Below are 23,625 nucleotides of genomic sequence, written 5' to 3'. Positions count from 1 at the left end.
TGTTGATTTGAATAGGTTCATTTGATTCTTCCTAGACTTATAAACAAGCCATAATGGAAGAAAACTTGATCCCTAGCATGTATGGCTCATCTCTAAGCTCATACATGTTAGCAAGTGGAACCAAGCAATGACTTATCTCTAAGCTCATCACTTTGATTCCTAACTAGACACTACACCAACTATCATTTTGGGATAGGATGTAGGTCTAGTTGTTCTTCCTAAACAACTTACCAACCCAACAACAAATATTTTCCCTCACATGAGTTGGATTAACTCCCCTAAAGGGAAGTTAGCTCATGATCCTTGGGACAAAGGATTACTAGTTAGAAATACAAAAAGTGAGAGAGAAAGAGGAAAAAGAAAACTAACTATCTAAACTCACTTGATTTTTATTTATTTCCAACTAGAAGAAAACCAAAGTTTCCTCCATTAAAACTATTACAAGCTTTCTTACAAAACTAAAAACTAAATAATAAAAATGGCTAAGGAACTAAAATAATACAAGGTAAGGAAAAGAAGTCAAGGGAGTAAATGGAGTGTCCCCCCCGTTGTTTTGTTTTCTTCTCCATATGAAAGACATCTCATTTCCTCCCATGTGAAACATCAAACCACATTTACTTTATTTTTATCCACCACATTAAAACAAAGTGACACCTTGCCTTTTTTTTCACTATTAATACCTAATCTAATTAATTACATGCAAGGTGTCAACTTTGCACCAATAATTTGTCATTTTTGTCTTGACATGCTCCATAATTGATGACCCATCCAATCTTTTGGGCCCGCATAGTGGGTCCTATGTGTAGTCCAGTGGCGGTCCGGTCTTTGAGCAATTTTACAACTTCCCGCCGATGTGTAGAGTTCATCGCCCTGATTGTCTGAACAGCTCACTTGTCGCATTCGGAGTCCTGGTTCAAGAGGTAGGAGGTTTGGAAGTTTGATGCTTCTCTACGGATTTGGAAGAATTCATATATATGTCGTTCCTCGTGCTTTATCACAGGTTTAAACCATATTTCCATGTTTATTGCGAATACCTGCAAAAGTATGAAAACATATTTATTTCATGATTATTAAACACATAGTTACCCAAATTTATATGTCTCAACGGGGTTTCATAATACACTTTTGGGTGCTTATCAGGAAGCCTACGTTTGAACTTTGATAGAGAGCCACGCCATTTTATATTTTGTACGATAATGGAAGTGCACTTTTCATTATAAATTGCTGATGTACATTATGGTTAAGATGATCGCTTAGGTGTTCCTGATGCTTGCTCCACTATCAACCCAAGTGCTCACACACTCATAATTATGCCAAGTACTAGTATGTTATTCTCTCTTTGAAATGCATAAACTATTTTTTAATTAGTTTGCACCGAATGCACTGCGATGGATACATTTATATGGTTATCCTTGTTATATGTAGGTCCATATGGATTCTTTTCAGTTATCCTTGTTGGTGAGTCTTATAGCATTAGTGATATTGCTCAACCATGCAAGAAGAAATACACTCCCAAGGAGAGTCCGTCACAAGATATGCATTTCCTCACGTAGTGGATAAGATTTAGTTAGGGAGACTTTGAATGGTCCATCAAAACTAATTTTTCAATCTTTTAGGATGTTGAAAGAATCTTTTCAAGTATTGCATAGTCATTTTCGAGAGAGAGGGTACTTGGTTAATAGTAAACACCTACCTATGGAACCATGAGAAAATGAAGATGTTCTTGTTAACACTTAGTCATAACACTAGTATGCCACATGTAAGTTCGTTATTCCAACATTCTGGAGAAACAATTCACAAGTACTTTCATGAAGTGTTGAAAGCTATGATTGTGTTTTCCAAAGAGATGAATGTACCACCATCTTGGGATGCCCCACTTGGAGAACTTAGAAGTTATAAGGATCTTAGACAAGGAGCATTCAAAAGGGCTATTAGAGCATTAGATGGCACTCTCATTCATGCAGTTATTCCTCCTATTAAACAGACCCCTTACAGAGGTAGAGGTGGAAAAGATTGTTGGCAAAACGTGTTGGCAATTTGTGACTTTGACATGAAATTCATATATGATGTGGTTGGATAGGAGGGGATTGCCTATGATGCTAGTGTGTTAACTACTTCAGTGGGGAATCCATCTTTCAGGTTTCCATTACCTCCTCGAGGTAAGTGTGTATACATTGTTTTATTGTAATTTTATCTACAAACTTATTACTTGTATATGTGTAGTAAATTGTCATCTATTTCCATTTTACAAATAAGTATTATCTGTGTGACCCGGCTTACACGCATACTTTGGGGTTTTATGTCCCCATATCATTGTGTATGATATTGGCTTGCTGACTACAGATGTCTTAGGAGTCGTGCTAGGACAAAGGAAGAGAAGTTTAACCATTGTCATTCAAAACTAAGGAATGTGATTGAGAGGAGCGTTAGAGTTTAGAAAGTTAGGTACACTGATTTTAAGCAAGATGCCAGGGTATAAGTTTCCAATTCAGAGGAACATAATCATTGCTTGTATGGGTCTTCATAACTTCCTTCGTATAGTTGCCCTCAATGATGTGTTATTACAAGTATATGGTAATGAGGAACTTATTGTGAATAATTAGATTCTAGTAGACCCAGAAACAATTTATCGTGTTGAGCAAGTTTTTAGGCCACAAGATCAAGCTCTTATGGTCAATCCACGATCTCAAATTGCAGATATCCTTATTGCAAGGCCTAATAATCCTGAGGTAAAATCTTGTTAGTCGTGTTTTATGATGTATAACTTCTTGTAAACTCTTGTTTTATTTGCTATATTTATGACTTGTAAACTCTAGTTTTCAGACATATCGATGATATGAGAATGTTTATACTTTTTTGCTTGGTGATTGAGTTAATTATATCATGACATGTAAACAGGTTGATTGTCATGAGATATGACTTTATTCAAATGTTGTTGTCAATATTTATTAGGGTTTAAGATGGCATCACAGGGAGATAAAGATGTTGTTTGCATCTGTGGAGGGGGTACATGTAAGATTAAGGTATCGATGACTTCAGAGAACCCTGGGAGAGCTTACCTTACTTGTCCAAAGGGTGCTAAAGGGTGTGGACTTTGGCAATGGGTGGATGAGGTGAAAATGTGTCCTTGTAATGAGGGAATTTGTAAGATAAGAACCTCGCATACCCCAACAAACCCAAATAGAAAAGTCTATAATTGCCCACAATCGACTAATGAAGGATTTGCAGGATGTGGATTCTTCCAATGGTTTGGGGAGACGAGTGGTACAAGCTCTACGTCTGCCGTAACAAAGAATGATTCCAGTGAACATAAAACGCTTGCCAAATTGCGCACATTTGTTAAGATGAAACAAGCTATAACAAATGATGTTTGTGTGGGTTTCTTGAAGAAGATGGATGAACTTGGGATCAATGATGTAGAGAAGAAGGATAATAAGGAATGAGTTTTCTTAGGGTACCAAAACTATTTTTTAAGTTGTATTTGTATTTGTATTTGGATTTAAATGTAGTGTATAAGAGGATTTCTATTTTGAAACGTTGCTTGTATGTGAATTGGTTGCTATGAAACTAGGTGCGAAAGAAGATCATTATTGAACTTGACTGTGGCTAATTGAGCCTAATGAAAACACGATTTGAAACGTTTTGGTTATATTACATGATCATGTGTAGTTTCAACTATTGATAGTCCTCAACCATGCTGTGATCGATGATGGATTTGTTCATTTTAAGAAAACGATTAGCACTTATTTGTGATTATTCAAAGCAAGACATCGTATTGACCAGATATAACATTATAATATAATGTTCTACAGGATTCACCATGTGTGATGTCTACTTGTAAGATTCCTATCATCACAAAATTACAACACTCCAACAAAAATCAACTAAGAAATACGCAGAAGTGTAAATGAACTCAATGTGCAGTGTTCTGGACCATTGATTATGAATCTCTTATCAAAATTGAATAAGGCTAAAACTGGTAGATCAGTTGTTTAACTTGCTGCACCAAGTCATAAAGCTCTACCCACGTGTTTCTCGCTTACTCGGAACAAAAAGAAAATGGTAAAAGAAAAAAGAACGGAAAATGCCTGTTCTTTCACCAAAAAAGAAACTCTTCATTCTCAACCCTAAAATAAAGGGATCCCTAAAATAAAGCCCTCCTCTTTCACCAAATAATAAAAAAATGAGTAAAAAAAAAATCTTCACCGTAAAATAAGAGACAGAAGCCATGCCCTTTTAGATTGATTAGGAAAGCACGAGTTGTTGACCTGGATTTTATTTTTTTGTCTCATTGGGAACACCCCGAGGTCTAATAGAAGTCAAGATGAACAGAAGTGGTACATTCTCAACTTTTATATTGTTCAAGCACCCATATCTTGATAGTTTTGTACTATGTGTGTAGGTATTCTAGATGAATACATGCATAAGAACCGATTGCAAGAGTATTCTCATAAATCCTAACTGCCACTTCCGACCTATACTACTGAAAGCTTTGGAACTGTGCCACAATTTAGATCTTCTGTTTTGGTTGATGTAGTAAATTATATGTCAGTTGAGACATTTCTACATAAGAAAGAGGCAGAATAGAATGCTGCTAAAGTTGCTCTGGAATCTATATTGAAAAAGGTCAAAGACGAAGGATGTCTAATAATAGATATAATAGATGAGGTGTGTTGCATGCATGTGTGGGTGTGTGTGTGTGTGTGCGTGTGCGCAGTCATGTTATATGGCGATTAGATTGATTCACTAGGATGCCATGTCCAAAATCCAAATCATAGTGTAGTCTAGTGGCCTACTGGTCAAGACTTGGGAGGTTGGTATCAAGGTCTTGGGTGTGTTCACTTTAGGGGAATAAATGGGATTAAGACAGAAAAGTTTTAACTATAATTGAAGAAGGACATGTCCAAGTCATAGTTATGCTATGACTTGATTTAATTAAGACTTACTTATGCTATTTGATCTAGTTATGTTGTAATATATATCATGTTCTGTTATTCTAACATGACATATACTTTGTAATCTGTTATGATATATAAGTTAACATGAGACACCTTGTCATAAGAAAGATCACATATTTCCATCCATGTGAATTATTACTTTTATGGGAGTTGTTTTGTCTTAAGTGATAAAAATAAAGCTCATATGCAACTATGCAAGTTTGTAAATACTCTTATGGTTAATGTTGATGAAAGTAGGGTTGAAAGTATGCATCTGTTTGCAGCTTGAGTGCCCAATCTTTTGTTTTTCTTATTAATTTAGATAATACATGAAATACTCTATAGTCTTGTGTAGGTTGGGGATGAAAATGGTTAGTGACCCCACCCACCCAACCAACAACCAACAAAGAATGTTTGCTAATTTCATGTGATCAGTGCCAAGGTTGCCAATAGTAAATTAGTGAAGTATGTTTTGACTCTCAAGGAAATAATACTCGATAAACATTTATTTTAAAAGGTTATCTGGATACAGTCTATCTTATCTTTTGTATATGGTGCTCCACTGTGACATATAAACAAACACCATGTTCACATGCTACAATAATCAGTGGTTCCAATTGAACTAATATTTGAACTATTTTTGGTTTGTTGAGTAATATAACTATTATGTTAAACCTTGTTAAACTTTTTCCTCTTATGCAAGTTATTTTAATGAAGCCATGTTGCCGTTAAATTCGCTTCCAAGTATATTGTAGTTAGTACTATGTCAGTATGTTGCTGTCATGCCATATTTGCTTTTGTGATTGTTCATTATATAGTTAGACTACCTTATAATAATACCTCTCCTCTTTTCCTTCTTTAATTCATTTGTTTTCATTACAAGAATATTAGGTTGGTAACCACCTAATGAAAATAGATGGTATTTTTTGAATTTTGCGTGGTCTTTCGGCGTGTAACTTTTCACTGTTTCCTTATAGTTTTTATTCTTTATACATTATTGTTGCAATGAAGTATAATTTGTGTGTAACTTTGAAACTATGTTTGGACCCCTTTAAAGTAAGCGGTTTCTCAATTTACCTCAGCGATACTGAGAGAGCAAAATGTTGATGTTCAACATTGTCAACGCCAACTTGAGTTTCTCAAGTTCGTAATTTTATGCTTTATTTATTTATATTTGTATAATTTGGGGGTTGGTATACAGTTAAATACTATGGTACATGGACACGCCATATTTTAGAAATAATATATGTCGGGTACGTGTCCACATGTCTGTGGAAACATTGTAAGTCATATACCTCAAATTTTGCCGTGTCAGACAATTCGTATCCGTGTCGGATACGGACACACGTATCCATGTCAATTTAACTTAGGTTATATATTTTCATTTGTTTTTGTCACTCTTGCAGGATATGACCTATTGCAAATCCATCCTTAATGAATTTGCTATGAAGATTGGTTTGGAAATGCCTATTTATATAACTGCCCAGTCAAATGGTCTTATTCCAGTGTTCAACTCAATTTTGAATTTTGATGGTAAAACATATACCGGTACTCCCGCCAGGAGAAAAAAGGCAGCAGAAGAAATGGGTGCACATTCTGTTATGCAGTTTATTTTAGGTAGTTCCTTATGTTTTGATTCATGTTTATTAGATTTGTGGTTACATGGATTTTACTTTAACTACCTCTTAGATGATATTATCATGCAATTAGACCTGTTTGTCGGAGTGCTTTGAGTTCTCTTACAGAAGCAATTTGTAGGTGCGGGATCACTTCTATCTCAAATCATCAAATCCAAAATGAAACTTTTTGATGCATTGCCCAAAGTCAGTCAGAACGCAATGTTGGATATCGTTCCATGTTCAAAAAAATCTGCACAAATTAGATATGCCCCAGATATACATTTGGATGTCCAACCATTAAAAAGAGTAAAGTTGATACATTTGTGTGGAAGTAGTACGGGTGAGGATGAAAATTTCACATCTGGCCAAACAGGACTAATTGGTGGCATGGTGACAAAATTTACCGGTACTACTAGCGTAAAAGCGCTCCCCCTCTCAAGAAGAACAAAAAGTGTCCTGAGTTAGTACTGTGTTTACACCAGCAAATTCAAGTGTTTGAAGGCAGCTACAAGGTCATCTAATGGGATGGTTTTCTTGCAATTTCTATTTGGTATTTATTTGTCTAATTTCTTAACCTCAATTAGTTTCTCATTGTTAGTTTTAAAATCGTGGTTAAAAGACTTTTACAACCGTATATAACATGTTTTGTAATGCAGAATCTCCTCTATGTGAAATAACAATGGACTTCACATTACTTCTCCTTCACAATGTAAATAATCAGCCAAAAACTTCTGCAGGTTTGCCTAAAATTCATGTAACAGTATAGTATCAACCCTGGTCCTACCGATCCATGTCTTTAAAAAATGGGTTCAAAAATTATCCTAACACAAATCAGGGCCAACATGTAGAGAACACATATTATGGTGCGCAAACCATCAAACTTACTAAGATCCAGGCTAGAAACCAACCTGCAAGCACATCTATACAATTGGTTCAAGGTGTTCAAGTGTGCTAACCAGTGAAGTCTAGAAAAACATGTACATGTTTCCAATCATGGATCTATGATTCCAAGCTGCCAAAAAACAACAAAGAGATCTTTACTTGTAGCTAATGCTGCATCCCCATTACCCACATTTCAAAGTGATCGACCAAACATTGAGCTAGGATAGGACGCAAGCGGATGACTGTGTACTCCAAAAAAACCACTAACAAACCACATTTTGGATTTATCATCTAAAATCACTTCAAAATGAGCAAGGCACCCACATCAAAATGAGCAATTGCCTTCACACAAGCACATAGTTCTTCGTTTACGCTTAAATAACCCCATCGGCTAATCAAGCCCAATGAAAACACGATTTGAAACGTTCTGGCTATATTACATGATCATGTGTAGTTTCAACTACTGATAGTCCTCGACCATGCTGTGATCGATGATGGATTTGTTCATTTTACGAAAAGTATCAGCACTTATTTGTGATTATTCAAAGCAAGACATCGTATTGACCGGATATAACATTATAATACAATGTTCTACACGATTCACCATGTGTGATGTCTACTTGTAAGATTCCTATCATTACAAAATTACAACACTCCAACAAATATCAATTAGTAAATACAAATTAAGGGATTAGCACAGACCGTAACACATGTTTAAACTATTAACCCTTTACATATACAACAAAATTAATCTAAAGTCGTAAGAAGATAGGGATAGCCACTGGCACTACAGTTAAACAACCTAGAACAACAGAACATAAAACCATAAACAATAAACGGAACCCAACAATAAAGGCCAAAGAAGCCACAACTAAATAGAATTGCTTTCATCTGAAATTATTGACACACGTGCATGATTTGCTTTCTTCTGAATGGCAGACACAGGGGCACCTACGTGGCCATGGGATGGGTTCAAACTTCTGACGCAGCATAAACCGCACATGTTTCAACTTGAACTTCTCATACCTAAGATTTTCAGTCTCTTGGTTTTCTTCCTCCTCCAGATCCAGTCCGGACTTAGTTTCCCTCAAGTGTTTCTTAAGTTTCCCAATTATTAGACGCAGACGCTCTCTGCGCTTGTTGTCGATGAACAACTTCATTATGTGCTAGTCTATAGGAGAGAAGGGGATGCCTGGCCTCAGAAGAGCTTTGATGTATGTGCTTCCCATAAAGGAAGTGGGGAGACTTGTTGAAGATAGGATTTTGCCAATGCATAAAGCAGAAGATTGTGAAAATGTAGATGTGGTTGAGATATTTTCCCAGACAGCGAAGGCGATCTGAAATGGATAACCCTTGGTGTGATCTCAACAATACCCATACCCTAAATTGATATTGGGAATGAAATTTGTATTTGTATTTGTATTTAGGGCTGTCGTTATTTAAGCAGGTCGGGCCCTATGCAGGTGACAAATGGGCGACCGCACATGCCCCCTAATATATAAGGCCCAAATAAACAATTTATGTGGAAAATGCTTATTTTGCAAATCAAAGCCCAAACCGACGAAAAACCCAATAAACCAAAAATTTCACAGTAAACAACTCTCATATTCTCTCATATTCTCTTTCCTCATTAACCGTTTAATTCTTGTCCGTTAATTCTTTTACCCTTCTTTTAATAAAAAAAGAAAATAATAATAGATATAAGAGCATTCCCAATGCAAGTCAAAATAATCCCCCTCTTATCACCTCCACGTAGGCAGTTTTTCCCCTATTGGTGAAAAAGAAGGTGAAGCTGCCCAATGCAAAGGTGAAAAAAAATTATCGGACGGGATGTTAAATTCCGTCTAGAGGCTTTTTGATCGAGACAAAATGTAACATCCCGTCTGGTATTTTGTCTGAAATTAAAAAAAAAAACCGAAAATAGTCAATAAAATAGGCAAGACGGAATGTTTCATTCCGTCCGAAAAAAACCCAATTTTTTTAGTAAGAAACACACGAGACGGAATCCAACATCCCGTCCGAAGTTAACAAGTCAACCACTATCTCGGTGGAAGGTTTCACCTTGATTTCAACTTGGGCAAATAGTTACCAATTTTTCACTTCTACATTGAACAACCCTTTTGAACAAAAACCGGTGACTATAGTCACAAACCCTTCAAAACCACTTGCATTGGGAATGCTCTAAGGGTATATATAATAGATGAGGAGATATACTCAATGACTAGATCCCTCTGTTCCTAATTAATAAAGTATTATGTGATTGGAAAATCACTTCAATTAATTGCTTGAGTCGTCCTCAATTACTTAAATATAATAAGAATTAGTAAAAAAATTAGATAAAAACCCCCTCATTCACCTTATGACCATCTAGTATCCTCTCATTCTCAATAATGTATTTCCTTACAATGGTCGATTTGTATTAGTTTTCAGTTCGATTAATCTCAATTACCCCAAATTTAGGCCCATTACTTATTCACCTAAATTTCGATTATTTTTCAAGTAAGTTAGATATTAAAACCAAATTTGAATTTTCTTAATTATTATTTCAATAACTCAATTTAATACCCAAAGTATTCTAGTATATTATTATTCGCCTAACTTGATTACTTGAAATAGCATGATTGTTTTCCTAATGCATGCATAGCTTATAGAATTCTGTAGATTGATCCTAATACTGTCCCATATGCATAAATAAGTTTTTTAAACCCTTTTTTAAAATTCAGATTATTGCAATCATATCTTAGATCAACTATGTCACAAGAAAGTCTAAATGGCCTAGCGTTAATATCTATTAAAAATTAATTTTTAAATAAAATTAACTTTGAAAGCTTCATTACAGTTTTCTATCATCCATCACTTTGAATTGTTTGCTTCAGAAACATTGAAATGTATGAATGATTCAGTCATCTGAAATTGGTCGACCTACTAACAACAGACGTTGGAGTTTTCAGTTGGAACAACAGGATCATATGGTATAGTTTCAAAGACAAGGAGAAGCTATCAGAATCTAAAATTCCAACAATTGGCGTTCAGTCCATTCTAACATTGGACCCTTCTAACATTCATGTCAAACTTCGTCAAAACTCATTTCCTTCCCAACTCAGTATAACTTGTAATTGATATAAGGGACTGTTGATATATATCTGTATTTTTATTGTGGGAACAAAAATTAGATGTTGTAATAGAGCACCATGCAGGAAGAAGCAATGTTTCTTATAGAACAACGTACTTACCGTACACGACATTATGTATACCATGTTTTACTCAAATAGAGAAGTAAAGGTTTTTGTGTGTTTTTGTGTTAACCAGCCGGTAAGATTCAAATTAACAATTAGACCGGCATGAACAGGATACGTTCCACATAGGCCAACATAATATCCATATAATCCATTATGTGTACCATTCTCTAGTAAGTAGAGATATGCAAAGGTTCTTGTGTTAATTAGGTGGTTAGATTTAAATTTCAAATTAGAGCACCCCAAATTGGACACATCCCTGATATAACAGCATAACTTTCCTATAAGACATTGAGTATGCCATCCTCTAGGCTTTAAAGAGAAGCATCGGTTTTTGTGTTAAATAGGTTGTTAGATTCAAATATCAAATTAGAGCTTCCCGAACACGACCCGTTCCTCTAATGACAACATATCTACCAGATAGGCCATTATGTACGCCATACTCAAGGTGGTCGAGATAAGGATCGGTTATTGAGTTATTTAGGCGGTTAGATTCAAATTCAAAAATATAATATAAAACCCCCTCAACACCCCTCAACACGACAATTTTTCTATTATGACACCATAGCTGCTCGATAGGCCATTATTTATGCCATACCCTAGTCTGTAGTGAGAAGCAACGATTTTAGAGTTAATTAGGCGGTTAGGTTTAAATTTGAGATTTTAGCACCCTCAACACAACACCTTATTCTTATAACAAGATAGAACTTCTATAAGGCATTATGTGTGCCATAATATAGGCATTATTTGAGAAGCATCGGTTTTAGTGTTAAGTATGCGGTTAGATTCAACCCTAGATTCAAATATCAAATGAGAGCTTCCTGAACACGCCACAGGAATGGATAGGACACGATGAGTTTACTATAAGACAGAATGTATGCCATACTCTGGTAAAAAATGGTTGAGTTAAATATTAAATGCAGAAAACTTCTAGGCATTGAGAAAATATTAAAGGTCTGAATATTAAACCAGAAAACTCCACACTTGAAATTAAACCCACTCGAAAGAACGACAATGGAGGGATCTACTTCACATGGAAAGAACAACAACAACAGCATCCAAACCAACAACACCAACAAGGACATGCCAGCAGAAATTTGTGAAGAAATTGTCAAACGTGCTCCACTTCCTTTTCTAAAAAATGCCAAGTTAGTATCCCGAAAATGGGCAGTCTTTACAAGTTCAAGTTCCTTCACCAAGGAGCACGCGTTGATGACGGGATCTTTTCATGGTTACGTCATAAATACGGCAAACAAAAGGGAAACGACGATAACTTTTGCTTCAAGCATTGCAAACAACCCACCAATTCCATTTCCAAGTTTGGACTCCAGACCATATGGTACACCAGTCATTGCCTCGTCAATGGAAGGTATAGTTCTCTTGAACACACCTTACAAAAGATACCAACAATTTTACATATGCAAACCAACGACTAGAAACGTTCATCGCCTAAATAATCCTAGGAACAAATTCTACACTGAAAGTGTGGGCATGGTGGTGAATTATGTGGAACCTTTGCGATTCAAAATAGTTAGGATTTTAATACTGAGGTACGATTCTGTCTGGCCTTCCCAAGACAACAACAGGAAATTATGTATTTATCGTCATGTTGAATTATTTGATTCCCAAGTTGACAAATGGAAAAGGTTGGATGATCTGGAGTTGTCTGTTAATATTCATGAACACATTAACCCGAAGGCCGGAGTTGTTGCAAATGGAATTCTGCATTGGTCTCTTTGGCATGCAGGAATATTGGTTTTTCACATTCGCCAAGAGCAATGGACAAGAATTAGGCTACCGGAGGCTGAACGTCCATTTGAAACTTACAAGCTGTTTCTCTATGATGGCTTCGTAGCTGTTATGTTTTCGTTATGGCCAGTGGGCAACACCTTTACTCAAAAAATATTTGAACTGTGGGTTTTGCAGCAGTACGAGAAGAGCCAGTGGAGTGAACCCAGAAGGTTTATATTGTATGATAGTTTCCGCCATGCAAATTTTGTCGACCTACTGCCATCAGACATTAGAGTTTTCAATTGGAACAACAAGCTCATAAGGTACAGTTTCATGGGGAATAAGGTCCTATCAGACCAAATAATCCCATCAAGTGGCATTCAATCCATTTTCCCATTCCTGTCAGACTTTGCCGAAACCCAATTTAACTAGTCGTTTGTATATGTAATTATTTATTTCATGTTAGCCAGTACGTTTTAATAGACTGGGTACTTATGTATCAAGAGCAAGAAACACTGCATTGTGTTATGGTTCCATTAAATTATTACTTATTAAACATGGTATGTCCTTTCCTCAATGCTTAACTTAAAGACAACATAACTATGTATGAAGACAACACAGTATGTCCCTAATAGATTAACTTACATAATCTGGAAAAACCTGTATTTATAATTGTCCCTTTGTTGAGTTCTTGTTATTTTTCTACAAACTTTTGTAATTATGTGTAAGTTACCCATTATGTTTAAGAGATCTATATGTTTAAGCTGAATTCACGTTTCTTGAATCATTGCCCATTATCATTTCACAGTTAAACTACATCAATTACAGTTAAAATACATCCAAAATGTTCACTCATTTAAACTTATGCTATCAGTAGATCCATTACAGTTCAATCGGCAAATCCTAAAGACTTAACAAGTGCTGAAATATCTAAAACAGTCCTTTCCATGGTCATTTTAGAGGTACAGTTCCCCTCCACTGTTACCTTCACCTTCCCTCCTTCCATGACCTTTTCTTCCATAGTTGTAGTTGCTTGATGGCTGGCTTCATGGCTTTATTCATCTGGGAGATCAATCCATTTGAAAGCACCGCATCTAGGTTGACTTCTACACTTTAGAAACCTATGACCTTTTTTTATCCCTTGCTTACAGAAATATAGAGTCATTGTGTTTGATTTGATAGGGTTATATACTAAAAGCATTACTTTTGTATTAACTTTAATTCTTTATATTTTGAATGAGAATCATATGAGCAAATGTTATGCATATTATATATGTTATTAGTTATATGCATGTGTCTAATACTTTATGTTGTAGATGATACGGTGTGAGCACACAAAAGATCATATCATCAGTACCTTATAAAGTATAAGTAATCGTTCACAACCTAGATGGATTTGGACAAACCATTAGTACGGTTGTAGTATAATCTGGTATTAGTCTATCTTGACTATAGGATTACACTAGTACACTTTTTGTGTATTGAACAGGACCAAGTGAGGTTGTTTCTCTTTATACTGACTATGTAAGAGAACAAACGCCTTTGTTATTATGGATGCTTGTTCTCCTAATCCGGATATAATAACAGACACTTACATACATGCATTGTACATTGCTTTAAATCATCAATGAGTGAGATTCATTTGTGAATCAACAAACTCGATGGATTGGGTAATGACATTGTATGTAAGGTGTGCTGTTGATTATAGAAGGAATCCATGTCCCGCAAGAAGTCGGGTTGATGATGTCCCCTTGAGGAGCTCAAAAAATATTGTCATGTAAACCCTGCAGGTGGATTTATTCCGACATGACAATGAGGTTGAGTGGTACTACTCAAGGACATAAGAAGTTGATTAATGTAGTTGCCAGTAACTTGACTTAATCAACGGACATTCGATATCTTAAACAAGGGGAGATCAACGAGCATATAATATGGAGCCCATAAACGCTGACACATAATTTGGGATTAGGGTAGTAGTGCAACAATGGCCTTTAGTGGAATAAACCATTTGTTGACGGACTTGGGCTGTGTGTTATGGACGAACATGGGAAGCCCAAGCCCGTCAGGAGGCCCAACCCTAATTTCTTCTCATGGTCCCTGTTGTAGCCTATAAATAGAATACTCTATCTCTGGCTGAAATTCACTATTCACTGGATTAGAAAAAGAGGCAAGAAAAGATAGATCTAAAATTAGATCTAGCTTTGTGTTAAAGAAGGGGATTGGTAGATCATTGCCCACACAACGTCCAATCTGTTCTAAAGGAATACAACAGAAGATCAAGGGGTTGATTTCGGATTTGATAAAGCTTTGATTCTCAGAGATTACATTTTAGCCGATTCTAAAAGGTATGTTCTCTAATCCAAAATCGTGAGAACCCCATTGATTCCGCTGCGCGTGGGTTCTCACAGTTTGTAGAAATATTCATTCTGAAAATAATGGTTCCTACATTACTTGCACCCCACACATGAGTAGTGCAAATAAGGATAGTCTTTCTTGTTATGGTCTGTATCAGCACAAAGAAAGCAACCCTGTACCTATACAAATCGCAACAGATTCATGGTGTGCATTCTACAAAATCTTTTTTTCAGAATTCTAACTTTCCAAAATTGTTATGACATTTAATTAGGTTAATTAGTCCAAAAGTGACTGTGAAAACAGACATATAAGGTTTACCTCGCGTTTGGAAGATTCTCCTTCTTTCCCTCCACCCATTTCGAAATAGTAAATGAGAGATTGTGAGAGAGATGTGCCCTAAAGATTGGGAATTTTTGTTAGGGTGTTCCTATTTATTTCAAAGATTGGGAATAGGGATACTCAATTGAGCCCAACTGATGCAAAGCTCGTAGTGTTGACGCCCACGAAAACAAAACTTGTACTGTTGAGCCCAACGAAAACACAAATCGTACTGCTGAGCATCATCGGGATACTCATTTTGTTACGATTAGATTACATGATGATATGTTTTATTCAACTGCTGATAGTCCTCGACAGTGGTGTGATCGATGATGGATTTGTTCATTCAAAGAAAATGATCAATACTTATTTGTGATTACCCATCCTAAGACAGTGTACCAACCAGATAGAACATTATAATGGTCTACACGATTCACCATTTGTGGTGTCTACTTGTAATATTCAGTTCATCACAAAAAGACTACGACACATGATCAAAGATGAACTAGTAAATACAAATTAACACATACCGCAACACATAGATAAACTAATAACCCTTGACATATACATAAAAATTTGTCTAACTTAGTAAAAAGATAAGGGTAGTCACTGGCACAACAGTTAAATGACCTAGAACAACAGAACAAAGACGCATATGCACACTACAAAACAAAACAAGAAACGGCAAAGAAGCCAAAACTAAACTGAAATGCTTTCATCTGAATGGCACACACAAGGGCACCTAGGAGGCCATGACATGGGTTCAAACTCTTGAGCCAGCATATACTGCAAATGTCTCAACTTGAACTTCTCATACCTAAGATTTTCCATCTCTTGGTTTGCTTCTTCCTCCTGTTCCATCTGCACCTTAGTTTCCCTCAAGTGTTTCATGACCTCACTAATGATTAGATGCTCTCCGCGCTTGCTGTTGATGAACAACTTCATTATATGCTTGTCTCTAGGAGAGAAGGGGCTGCCTGGCCTCAGAAGAGCTTTGACGTCGGTGCTTTCCATCAAGGAATGGGGAGACATATTCAAGATAGAATCTTGCCTATGCTGAAAGCAGAAGATTGTGAAAATGGAGCCGTGGTTGAGATATTGTCCCAGACGTCTAAGGAGATATTTTATGAAGAAAACTTGATGTTATCTTTGCAATAAATATGTATTTAATATTGGGTGACTAGGTGTTGCTTTGACCGATTTCAAAGCCAGAATCTTAAAACTTCCATTTGACTATCGCCTGACCTGAATTAATTGCTTACAGTGAAAGCTTATAGCTTGAAGTGACCAATGTTTAGATTAAATTTAGGGTTAAATTTACCAGATAATATACAAATTTCAACATAATTATCAAGTACCCAAGATGAAGAAAAAAAGTCACTTTACACACATAAAAAACGTACAACATGGAAAAAAAAATTATGGGTCCGAAAAATTATTCATGTTGTTGATATATTATATATACACTAGAAAATTACCGTTTAATGCGGTAATCTAAGTTGGTATCTCATTTAAATTATGGGAGGGGTTCTATGGACATGTATTAGAAAAACATGTAAGCAAACTCATGATTACGAAGGTATTTCTAAGTTTTAGATTTGGCTACTTTTTTTTTAACATATGATCTCCCAATTACTATAAACATTATCACAAAAATGGCTAATTGTGGCCTGTTCATTTTCACCATTTATAAACTATGTTATTCGCAAATTACATTAAACTTTTTAATTTTTTTTTATTAGTTGTGAGAATGTTTAAAATAGTTAGGAGATCATATCTACAAAAACTTAGCCTAATCTAAAACTTCTAAATACCTTATCAATTTTGAGTTTGTTTACATGTTTTAACCCCTGAAAGCTTGCATAAATAAATATTAACTTACACATACATACTAATTTAATCGATTTGATATACGTTTCCAATTAAAATTGTTTTCGCTTCTTGCAGTTGCCTTGTTCAAATGATCGTCTTCAATTTGAAAATTTTCAACAAAACAATGCATAATTGTCAATAATGTATCTTTTAATTATCTAATAAAATTCATATTTTTATAGTGTTAGTGGTGAATCTAGGAAAATTTAAACATTATTGTATTGTCTTTAGTTGAATAACTCGAACAACTGTTGAGATGTTCTAGAAAGTGAAACTGTCGGTGTAGGCAATGGCCTAACCTTAATACTGAAGGTGTACCACACTCACAAACTAAAACCATAACACATGTTTAGTGGTGCGCTGTTTGGCTACTACTCAATCCATTCGCTGTTATGGCTGTCATAATATAGACCCTGAAAACAATAACACTGATTTTATGTGCGCTTCTTGGATGTTACTATCCATATCACTGTTGAAGTCAACAAAATACTCTCATGGGTACTCCTTAATACTTCGTAGGAATTTAACCGGCTTAAATAAAATACTATCAACTCTCTCTACATTAAAGCAGAGTACATCTCATGTGGACAATCTATTTCCTAGGTGGCGTATTCTTGAGACATAGGTATGCCACGTGGACACTCTTAATTACTCATAAGAAGTTTCCTAATACAACTTGAACTCTTGATCTTAAGAAGTTTCCTAATAGTTCTTAATACAACCCAACTCTAATAAGTCAATCAACATCTAATAAGAAAATTTTATAGACTCTAATAAGAAAACATTGCTAAATCAACTCCAACAACTTATGCTAATAATTATCAGTCATTGAATTCCTCACAAAAATTTAGGGGATGTTAATTTTAGAAATGATTCCGGGCATATGGCCGGGTCTAAAACCTTGTCTACATACTAAAGCAGAGACCTCTAATGGAGGATTTTCTCTCTCTTATGTGGCACTCTAATATGAGAGTTAGTTTTTTTTTTCTCTCCTATGTGACACTCTAATATGAAAAGATAGTCTTTTCTAACCAAGCCTACAATCCCACGTACATGGAACCTCTTTGGAGAGTTTGAGTATATTTCCAATTCTTATATATTTGATAAAATAAAAAAAATTGGTACAATATTTGTGATTTATAAAAGGTAATTTCCTATTACGAATCAAACACTTTTAGTGTTCCAATTCTTATATATTTGATCAAATAAAAAAAAATGCTAAAATATTGGTAATTTGTAGAAACTAATTCCCTATTACAAATCATACAATCATAAAATTTTAGTGTCTATGATAAAGCACCGACTTATTTCGAATATATCTTTAACACGGCCTCAAAACATAGTTAAACCCAATTATACAAAATATAACATCACAAAATATATAATAGAAAATAAAAACAAATAAAAAAATTACGGCAAAGCAATAATGACAAATATTTTAAAAATTAAATAATTCTGAATTGAACTATCGTACAGTTTTATGTGAATTACAACAGTATCTGAGTAAGGACTCATACGTGAAACCTTAAATTATCCATCGAACACGGATATTATTTCCTTAATAGTTGCAACTTCCTAAGCACAATCGTACGGCCGTTATTAAATATATGAGCTTGTATCATCTATAAACTCTGATTGCTTGATCCCATTTTCAATCCCCAGATTTTAGAGTCCTAAATTTTTTGTATACATATCTCCAGACATTAAATTAGATCTAAGCCACAAGTTAAGTTTGGAAGTTTCAATTAGGACCACTACTTAATACTAATATTACTCGAGATTAGTATTCTCTTTTAAGATAGATTGATGTTCAAGATGAAATATCTGATGAATCTATTAGAATAAATTTTAGTTATTTTAATTAGCGTCTATGCTTAAGAATACACTCATACGGCAGTTCTAATTGTTTTGCCTGGGTTATTTCCCTTTTAGAATCTGATATCAGTTTCGCATACAAATAAATTGTACTTGCCTTAGAGAATATCTAAGCCCTAGACTCCTGGAGGACCCACCTCCGATATCAACTTACTTATGGACAACATAAAGTCCCAGAAAATAGGGACAAACAGATTTGGCGAAGGGGATGATACGGATGTACAATCTGAGAATACTGTGTTAGGGAACGTAATCTTCCTGTTGAGGCATCGTAAAACAAGTATACGACAATCTATAGTTGAAGTTTGTAATCCGGAAACAGCCTAGTGAATAACCCTTTAAAATATGATAATAGTAAATAGGACAATGTCTATTATCACCCAGTCCGGATTCGGTAAATATTTGGGGAAATATTTGCTCCCATATTTGCTAAGTTTACATGTGAAATCACCAAACTATCCTCAAGTCTAATCCATGCAATTAATGGAAAAGCTTGCCAACTCTCATGTACAGAGCTAATAAGAACGGACCCTAATAAGAATCTTTGCCCAACATCAATTTTGAAGCAATTTTGATCTCTTCCCAATAAAACACTGTGCGAAATTTCCTAGATTTTTTTTTTACCCTTTTTTCTTCTTCTGCTTCATGCTTGAAACAAATTACCACACCAAATTTGGGAGTTGTCATTACCCAATTACAGAAAAAGGTATGTAAACCTTGTAAACATTACCCTAATTATTATACTATTTTCAACTAACTATGGGCTAATGTTTGTGATGGTGTATGTGTGGAAGTTAATGCTACCACCCTCCATTTGTGTTCAAAGTTGCATCTTTAATTTGATGTAAAAGCTCACTACTTTAAACATGGAACATCTAATATGGAAACAAGGACAATAAATAGGGGTTGTACAATAAATGCTCAATGTTATTACAAGTGTAAAGTTGAATCATCATACAACCCAAGTAGGACATTAAATGTGCGTATAGTGGCTTTTGATACAATAAAGCTGGATTCTTGATACTGTTGAATGAATGAAACCCATGAAAGAAAACCCAAATGTTTTTAGTTTATATATTTGGGACTCATTGGCACTGAAATTTGAAAAAATAAGTCGATATTATATCAGTCCATATTATATTGTCTGAGAAGAGTGTAAATAAAACCCTAAATAAAATGAAGAACTAACATGTATCTTGTCTTGTAGAGGATATATAATGTCTTACTACGACAAGCTGGATTATATTGAAGCTGAACCCGAAAAGTTAGATATCGAGCGAATACCACTTCAGTACAGGCCAATTATTCCTAAGTTACATGAAGGTAGAGTTATTGTAATGGGGTTGGGAACCCAACATATTCCTCTCGAACTTAACGATCCATCTGATGGGGAACCCAACATACCAGAGCTACCTTTAGCGGAAGTTAGAAACCAATCCGCAAGTCTTCCCGAACTCATTCGGATTGCCGAAGAACAACTTCCAAACTCACATAACTGGAGGGAAGCTGATTGGGAGGAGTACATGTTGAACCCCATTACAGATGACCTAGGAGGTGGTGAGGCTGGTCATGAAAAAGTGTTGGATGATTTCGATGATGATGCAAGTGATGGACATGTTGGCTTAACCAATGATTTAGATGGTGGTGGAACTGATGAGGAAGAGCCTGAAGTTGATGAGCAAAGTGGGGGAAGTGATGAACAAGGGTGTGAAGTTCAACATCAAGGTGGTGGACGGGGATCGGTTACTAATCTTGCTAGACTTAGGGGGAGAGGTGAAAGTGTTGATGGGTTAAAAGGAGGCGATGGACGGTGGTCAATGTTTTACAATAAGGGGACATGTGCCACCTTTAGTGGTGGTGTGTCATACAGACACTTGGTTGGAACACCCCACGTTAGCCTAGGACTTTGCCCATTTGGTCCATATGTCAAGAATGTAGCACCGAACAGAGAACAATTTGGTGTGGGTGCCCGACGCGGTGGGAAATTTGTTGGAAGAACAACTACAGGAGGTGAACAAGGTTTGAGAACATACCCACTTCATGGAGGAATGCAAGGATACGGTGGTGTTAACTGGGAACATGGCAGCACAAACCAAGGTACTACAGACCAAACGGGTAATGATGTAAGAAAGATAAATGCTAGCAGAGATCAATTTGTTGGCAGAGAAGGTATTGGTGTCAATGTTATCAGAACAACAGAAACAGCTGCTCATAGTGAGGGCATTTCGATTCCCGTGAATGTCGGAAGAAAGCATGATCCCACTTATGGTGCTGGAGAAGGAATGCCAAGGTATAAAACTAAAAAAAATGTAGTTGAGGAAGGTCATGTGGATTACCTTGGTGGAACAAAATTGGAAGAGAACATTCTACTTTCTGTGGGCATGACATTCCCCAAACGGGATTTTTTTGTGCTCCACATGAAGAACTACACGATTCAAAATAACTTTGAACTGCTGAAAGTGAAAAAGGATTGGGAGAGGATCCAATATGGATGCAAAGGTTCTGATTTGAGTAGCCTTGGGTCAGGTTGTCCATTTCATATATACTGCAGCACGACTAAAGGATCTTATGATTGGACTATTAAGAAACTATTTGATGGTCACAAATGCGGTCGCAATACAGCGAGAGTGTATAATCGCGAGGCGAATAGTGATTATGTCGCCATGATTTGTAGAGGGATGTTGCAAGACAACAAAACTATAAATGCAAGCAATGTTAATGTCATTGTTAAAAACTAGAAACACGTTAAAGTATAGTACAAAGTTGCGTGGAGGGGAAGGGAAAAGGCACTGGTATAGGTGAACCGAATAACCCAATAACATTTAACTCTACCACAACAATTTAGTTGTGTGAGCCATTATAATGATTACAAGTATGTGCATATACTCTGTAATGGTATATATATATTTGTGAGCGTATCCTGATTAAATAGTATTGTATAAGACGTAGTTATATATGTGACCTACAGTACATATACAGGTAATACCCATACCTACATATACTCTCATGTGGCATCCTATATGCCTTATGAGAGATAAGACATGGTGATATATGTATACGACATTATAACCAGTACCCACATATATATAGTTTCTTGTCCCCAACTAAACAGTGCAATATGGATGTGAAATGGGAGTTATGGGCAGTCATACCAGCTACTATCAAGTTATTCAAACGAGCTGAAGAAAGTTGATCCAGGTTCTTACACTGAGATAAAAAGAGAAGGAAGTATCGATCGGTTCAAGTCCTACTTTTGGGCTTATGGGATTACAATTAGGAGCTTTCGTAACACATGCAGACCTCTGATAAAGCTTGACGGCACAGGTCTAAAGGGTAGATCAAGCTGGTGCATTCTATTTGCCATTGCATTAGATGCACAAGGTCATGTATTTCCCGTTGCCTTTGGTGTTGTTAGTGCAGAGGACAATAAAAATTGGGAGTGGTTTCTCCATTGTCTTGGGGACCACATTGTCAGTTATGACCGGCCGCTTATCCCCATGACTGATAGGCACAAGAGTTTGATCTCCAAGGTCCCTGTGGTGTTTCCGAGAGCAAGACATGTGTTCTGCATGAACCACGTGTGCAAGAACTTGAAAAGAGCACCACAACATGTGTTCGAGAAGGTGAAAACGGCGGCTTCTTCCTTTCAGCACTGGCATTTCAAGGCAGTGCTGAGAGATATCCTGAAAATTAGTCCCACAGCGCACACTTTGTTGTCAAGTATTCCCGTAGAGAAGTGGGCTTGTTCAGCCTCAGATGTGAAGAGGTACGGTATCATTTACACCAACCACGTCGAGAGTTGGAACAAAATGATTAAGGAAGCGCGGTCGTGGCCTGTACAAGCTATGGTGGAGGAAATCAGGTAAAATTTGACTGTACATTTATGCAAGTACAGAGATATTGTGAGTGAGTGGGCTCTAAAGGGTCAGCTACTAGTACCTTTATCAGCTGAGACGTTGGCGTATAACATGAAGAAGTCGAGGGAAATGTACGAGCTACAGTTTTCGCAGACATGTTTTATGATTATGACTAAAGAGGGGGGCTGCCACTCTGTGAATCTGGAGAGCGGGGATTGTACGTGTATGTGGTTTCAACACTTGGGTATACCATGTCCCCACGCATGCTTGGCCATTAGCGTTGCTGGCCTGCGCCACATTTCATATGTTGATGAGTACTACACAACAAAGAACTGGTTACGTACATATCAGGAGGTTTGGATTAGTATTCCCAGCAAGAAACGGTGGGAAATAAATGAAGAGGATGACCACATTTGTCCTCCTGAACTGAGGTGCAAACTAGGTCGTCCCCAAATGGAGAGAATCAGGATCCCACCACCACGAAAGGGTCCAAAATAGAGGAGGTGCTGCACGCTATGCAACCAACATGGCCACAACAGAAGCACTTGCAAGTACTTCGTTGATGACAGGGGGGATAGTATACATCCTGCAAACCAAGAGACTGTCAACAAACGGTTCAATATCTGAGTTTCGAGTAGCGTAGACTATATTTTGGGTTTCACTATTTCTGTTGTCATGCATGATATCAGCCAAAATTGAACTGCATAATTGTAATTGTTTTGACTATGGCTACAACATGATCTAAAAACATATTTTGAAGGCATACTCACATAGCTAAAAATGATATCCTAACCGCAGCGTTATGTTGTCTTACACTTACGTGCTGGTGTCGCTTTATGCACACTTATAATTACTGCGATTGTACATGTTTACTAAAACTGTTACTAAAAGTTACAAGTTGCGAATTCAACGAGTTGACCACCACCTCCTTCTGACGTTACTT

The 23,625-nt window shown here is 36.3% G+C and overlaps 1 protein-coding gene across 1 annotated transcript; it reads left to right on the top strand.

Annotated features, from left to right (window-relative positions):
* The first annotated feature begins 11,688 nt into the window (after nucleotides 1-11,688).
* Nucleotides 11,689-12,837, top strand: LOC147493990 (F-box protein At1g30790-like). Its single transcript, XM_086568001.1, has one exon. The coding sequence runs from the start codon at nucleotides 11,689-11,691 to the stop codon at nucleotides 12,835-12,837; it is 1,149 nt and encodes a 382-aa protein (XP_086424127.1).
* The last annotated feature ends 10,788 nt before the right edge of the window (nucleotides 12,838-23,625 follow it).

Source organism: Coptis chinensis, chromosome 6 (genome assembly GCF_015680905.1).
Source record: "Coptis chinensis isolate HL-2020 chromosome 6, ASM1568090v1, whole genome shotgun sequence".
Taxonomy (NCBI): domain Eukaryota; kingdom Viridiplantae; phylum Streptophyta; class Magnoliopsida; order Ranunculales; family Ranunculaceae; genus Coptis; species Coptis chinensis.
This window is presented reverse-complemented; position numbering and strand designations above follow the sequence as displayed.